The sequence below is a fragment of the Protomyctophum parallelum genome (assembly GCF_964188405.1).
Source record: "Protomyctophum parallelum genome assembly, chromosome: 21".
NCBI lineage: Eukaryota > Metazoa > Chordata > Actinopteri > Myctophiformes > Myctophidae > Protomyctophum > Protomyctophum parallelum.
In genome coordinates this window covers 4108430-4114619 of record NC_139713.1, presented here as the reverse complement: position 1 = coordinate 4114619, position 6190 = coordinate 4108430, and the positions used below count along the sequence as shown (strand labels likewise).

The 6190-nt window shown below is 53.0% G+C and overlaps 1 protein-coding gene across 1 annotated transcript; it reads right to left on the bottom strand.

The window, feature by feature from the left end:
* Positions 1-262: 262 nt before the first annotated feature.
* LOC310878600 (dual specificity tyrosine-phosphorylation-regulated kinase 2-like) lies at positions 263-2592 on the bottom strand (the record flags this gene model as incomplete). Its single annotated transcript, XM_083792953.1, has 2 exons — positions 263-1139; positions 1553-2592. 2 exons carry the CDS (start codon positions 2590-2592, stop codon positions 263-265), a joined length of 1917 nt encoding a protein of 638 aa, XP_083649079.1.
* Positions 2593-6190: the final 3598 nt, after the last annotated feature.

Genomic DNA, 6190 nt, shown 5'->3' with positions numbered 1-6190 from the left:
CACAGGACACATGCACAGGACACATGCACAGGACACATGCACAGGACACATGCACAGGACACATGCACAGGACACATGCACAGGACACATGCACAGGACACATGCACAGGACACATGCACAGGACACATGCACAGGACACATGCACAGGACACATGCACAGGACACATGCACAGGACACATGCCAACATTGTTATACATGTTTTACCAATAGAAGGTTCAACATGAGAAAACACGGAAGTCGCCGATAATGTGTCGCTGCCGTCATCTCTCCCCGGTTGCTTTTTGACGTTTATGGCCGGCTTCCTCCACGGCCTCCTCCTCGCCATCCTGGCGGTGTCGTTTGTTCAGCGAGGAGGCAGGACGGACGGTGGGTAATGTAATGGAGCGCTCCTCATCCTGACCGGAGGAGGAGGAGGAGGAGGTGACCCGCGGCCTGACGCCGTGGTGCTCTGGGAACGTCTTGGCCGCGGGGGCCGCTGCAGGGCCCGTGTTGGCCCCGGGCAGGGGATTGGGCAGCCGGCGGTGCATGGGAGCCAAGGGCCTGCCCGCCAGCCAGGGGTGCTCGAGGGCTTGTCTGGGTTTGAGGCGCTCCGAGGGGCCCCAGTCCAGGCACTTCTTTATGAAGTCGATAAAGGTGGGGTCGTCGCAGCCCTTGAGCGCAGCGCTCCACTCCCTGCTCCCCGGGGGGCCCCTCGTCTTGCCCAGGCGGGAGCGGGACCCCGCGAACACGGTGTTGCCCGTGGGCAGCGTGGTGACGCTGCAGTAGCGCGGATGGCCCTTGGAGTTGATGAAGTTCTTGGCCCGCTTGGCCTGCTCCAGGACCTTCTGCGGAGGCATGCCCAGCAGCTCCATGACGCAGGCCAGCTGGTCGCCTTCGTCCTCGCCGGGGAACAGAGGGTAGCCCGTCAGCAGCTCGGCCAGGATGCAGCCGAAGCTCCACATGTCGATGGGCAGGCCGTTGCGCGAGCCCAGGATCACCTCCGGCGCGCGGTAGAAACGGGACTGGATGTACGCCGTCTGGAACAGATTGCTTCCCTCGAAGCAGCTGGAGCCAAAGTCGATCACTTTGATGCAGCTGCGTCCCTCCTGCTCCAGCTGGATGTTGTCGGGCTTGAGGTCGCAGTGGATGATCCCGTGGCTGCTCAGTGGATGATCCCGTGGCTGCTCAGTGGATGATCCGGTGGCTGCTCAGTGGATGATCCCGTGGCTGCTCAGTGGATGATCCCGTGGCTGCTCAGTGGATGATCCCGTGGCTGCTCAGCGTTAGGGTTAGGGTTAGGGTCAGTGGATGATCCCGTGGCTGCTCAGCGTTAGGGTTAGGGTTAGGGTCAGTGGATGATCCCGTGGCTGCTCAGCGTTAGGGTTAGGGTTAGGGTCAGTGGATGATCCCGTGGATCCAGTGGATGATCCCGTGGCTGCTCAGTGGATGATCCCGTGGCTGCTCAGTGGATGATCCCGTGGATCCAGTGGATGATCCCGTGGCTGCTCAGTGGATGATCCCGTGGCTGCTCAGTGGATGATCCCGTGGCTGCTCAGTGGATGATCCCGTGGCTGCTCAGCGCGGCCAGACACTGCAGGATGGAGTGGGCGTACTTCCTGACCACCGGCAGGCTGAAGCCCCGGGACTTGTTCTTCCTGATGAGCTCGTTCAGGTTCATGCTCAGCAGCTCGAACGTCATGCAGATGTGGTTGCGGAACATGGAGGTCTCCAGCACGTGCACCACGTTCATGGCGCCGCCGTGGTCCTGCTTGCGCAGGAACTCCAGGATGAGGATCTCCTCCTGCGCCTGCCGGTGGAAGGTACTACGCACCATCTTCAGGGCCACGTGCTGCTGCAGCTTGTGGTCGTACACCTTGGCCACCTGGCTGAAGCTGCCCTTGCCGATCACCTTGAGGAACTCGTAGCGGTAGGCCAGGTGGTCGTGCGGGACGTTGATGTAGTGGGCGTCCTCGTCGTCGTAGCCCAGGTTCTTGCCGCCGGCGACGGTGGGCCTCTTCTGTGCGTAGATTCCCGGGAAGTAGACGTCCGGGTAGGAGAGGATCTCCGTCTGCTCCAGGGCGGTCAGCTGGGAGCCGAACTGCCTCAGGGCCTGCCCGGGAGTCAGAGGTTTGACGCACGGCGTGCCGAGGCCCGTCGTTGTGTGCGTGTCGAGGCCGCCGTCGCCGCCTCCGTCCCAGACTCCCTGGGGCGCGGCGGACAAGGACAGGTAACCGGAGGCCTTGCTGGAAGTGACGCCATCCACGGCGCCGCACGGCTTGGGCAGGATGGGCACCGGGGTGGCTTCGTCCAGTGCCTGGCAGGTGCTCCAGTCGAGCGTCTGACGGACCGTCCATTTGTTCTTGGCCGTCGTCTTCGGCGGACAACCTTGCGCCGCCGCGCCTTTGTTCACCGCCGCCGCCGCGGCATGTTTGGGCTCCGCCGGACTCTTGGTGTCCGCGTCCTCCTCGAGGACGTGGTCCGTCTTCATGTACGAGTCATCGTCGTACAGTCCTTTTATGTTCGTCGTACGGACGCTCTCCGATTTGGCCTTTTGTTTGAACGTGCTGTTCAGATAAGCAATCGCTTTGCCTTGCCTGACCTTGAGGCCCATCGTAGATTGGCCCCCCGGCGGTTTCGTTGTGCGCTCTACAGCTCCGCGGCGCCGTTTGACGAACAGCAGTGAGCTCCCTTCTTTCCTTTACGTTTGGCTGAACGGGCTCCTCCCGTCAAACGGCAGCTCGGGCCGACATAAGCTAAATGAACCGTCTAGTCTCACCCGGACACCAAGCTGCCCACAATGTGTCCTTAGCTTCACCAAACAGGCTTATATTGGCGGCGCGGCAGGTCTTTATATGGGCATGTTACGTTTACGTTTGTAATGCAACATGTGACATAGCACACACACACACACACACACACACACACACACACACACACACACACACACACACACACACACACACACACACACACACACACACACACACACACACACACACACACACACACACACACACACACACACACACACACACACACACACACACACACACACACACACATCACCTCATTTGTTCAACTCCATTGGGAAACTTTGTGACAACTGCTGAAAGTTGGGGTACCATTCTATCTCTCACACACACACACACACACACACACACACACACACACACACACACACACACACACACACACACACACACACACACACACACACACACACACACACACACAAGGTACAGAGAGTGGTAGTGGGTGGACACAAGGCCCTCACATTGAGTAGACTAGGGTAGGCCTACAGAGTGGTAGTGGGTGGACACAGGGCCCTCACATTGAGTAGACTAGGGTAGGCCTACAGAGTGGTAGTGGGTGGACACAAGGCCCTCACATTGAGTAGACTAGGGTAGGCCTACAGAGTGGAAGTGGGTGGACACAAGGCTGTCGCTGATGCCGCTGTAGAACGGCGCCATGCGCGTGCGAAGCCTGCTCTGCCTCCACTCTTCATGTGAGGTGTAGTGTGTGACCTCACCAGCAGGGGGCCTGCAGGCAGCTCTGATAGAGGACACTGATGATGATGATGATGATGATGGCTTGTAGACCGTCTTCCTCTTGTGGCGTTTCACTTTGAAGCGGATGCCGCCGCTGACACTGACGCTGTGCTGCTGCTGACCGCCACTCTTCACTTTGGACGCAGCGTTACGCCTCACAGCGTTTTCCACCTGTAGAAAATATATTGATAAATAAGACATAATTTAGGCATAAACAGTTAAAACACACAAGATCCAATAGAGCGTCGCAGTCCCGCCCCCTTTCATGACGATGCCAGGCCCAGGAAATTATTCCCACTGCATTTTTCCCATAGACATAGATAGATTTCAAAACGTATTTATTTAAAGACCTTATAAGCGTCGTACAAAGCCAACTCTTGTCGTGACAAGTCATGACAACAAACACAATATTTTGGACCAAACAAATAATTACAAGGAAGAAAAACAACAACAAAAAAGTGTTGTAACCTGCTTTCTAATTCTTTGCTTGGCCCAAAACATTGTGTTTATTGTCATGATTTGTCACGGCAAGAGTTGGCTTTGTCCGCGGCGTAAACGTCTTTAAATAAATACTTTTTGAAAAGTCTATGAGGAAAATGAATGGGGATTTCTTTTCCGGGTCTCTCTCGAGTGGGGGGGACTGCGACGCTCTGTTCTAGACATGAAAAGAAAAGGGTTGGGGTTTACAACAAGGTTGCATGAAAAGACTTGTTGTGGTTTGTGTACTTTGTCTTTGTCGTTAAAAATAATAATTCTCCTCCATAATATATTATGTAAATCCCCTGGATAGATTCTATAGGACTGCAGGGATTGAAGTTCATTTCTGTTTATTGAAAAATGTTGGTCATTACATTTTGTTTTGGATGCTAATATATGGATAATTGTAGGCCCATGTCCTTACATTTAGGAATCGTGTTAGTGTTATCGTGTTGTTGGCCATAAATTCTATCAATTTACCCATTAAAACAGAGAAAGCATGTTTTCTATTATACCGTGTGTGTGTGTGTGTGTGTGTGTGTGTGTGTGTGTGTGTGTGTGTGTGTGTGTGTGTGTGTGTGTGTGTGTGTGTGTGTGTGTGTGTGTGTTTGAGGACTATACTGATTTAGAAAAGTGGTTCCAAAACGTCTTCGTGTCAAGGACCCCCAAATCGACACTCATTAGCCCCGCGGACCCCCCATTTGAAGAGATATGACAGGGACCCCCATTTGAAGAGATATGACAGGGACCCCCATTTGAAGAGATATGACAGGGACCCCCATTTGAAGAGATATGACAGGGACCCCCAATTGGACAAGCATTTAGTGGCTAAATGCTTGTCCAATTGGGGGTCCCTGTCATCGATTGACATTGATTTTACAATATAAATTGGGGGTCCCTGAGATAGAAATGCCATTAAATGGGGGTCCGTAGGCTATAGACTAAATTTTAGTCTATAGCCTACGGACCCCCATTTAATGGCATTTCTATCTCTGGGACCCCCAATTTATATTGTAAAATCAATGTAAATTTAACTCTGAGAGTGTAGCCTATACAAAGTACAACTCAGTACAAAAACTGTCAACTGTGACGACACCATAAAGTATTACATGACTTGTTTACAAGAGGGTCCACCCTTTTCAATTCATCATCATTAACATTTAGAGACGTACAAATATACACTTCTATAGGCCTATAGCCAAAAAAAACATGAAGTCCTCATAGAGGAGGTAAAAAAAATGATGATTATTGATTATATGATGATATAAATTATATTTATACACACACTGACACTGGTTAAACAGTAAGACACACATAGCCTACCATCCAGATCGCAGCAGCGTGAACGCAGCACGATGGAGCCTGCGCTGCGGCAACACAGCTGCATCCTGCCGTCTCCACACCTCCGTCAGCAGAACCCTGCAGGTTCTGGCGGCCCAGGAGGACTGGTACTGGTCCGTCTGGGTCGGTCCAACGCTCGACCGACTTTGCCGCGGACAAGCGGATTATAACCCGGCCTCTGCGTTTCTTCACTTGCATGGTAAAACATACAACGCAGTTACAAAACACATGCACATATAGAATACACTATACTATACTATAACTATAGGCCTACGCCTACCACACCCGTCTGAAGTTGAGAGAGCGCCGAGCCGCCTTTCAATCCGGGGACGAGGAACGCTACAAAAAATCCAGATACGACCTGAGAAAGGCGATCAGAGACGACCTGAGAAAGGCGATCAGAGACGCTAAAAGACAATATAGGGACAAACTGGAGAACAACTACAGTGGCTGTGACGCACGGCGTATGTGGAGAGGGCTGCAGGCGATTACGGATTACAAACCGAAGCCTGCTATTATCAACACCTCGGACTCTCTACCGGACGAATTGAATAACTTTTTCGCCCGTTTTGAAACTCACAACACGGACCCAGTTACACCGGTGCGGGGCACACCCGGTGCGGTGGAGCTGCAGGTGACACAACGAGATGTGAGTAAAACTTTTAAAAGCGTTGGGACTCATAAAGCGGCAGGCCCTGACGGGATAGCCTCACGTGTCCTTAAGTTGTGCTACGATCAGCTTTCGGGGGTCTTTACTGACATTTTCAATATGTCCCTGTCATTGTGTGTGGTGCCGTTGTGTTTCAAGGAAACCATAATTGTACCCATAGCAAAGAAGAAACC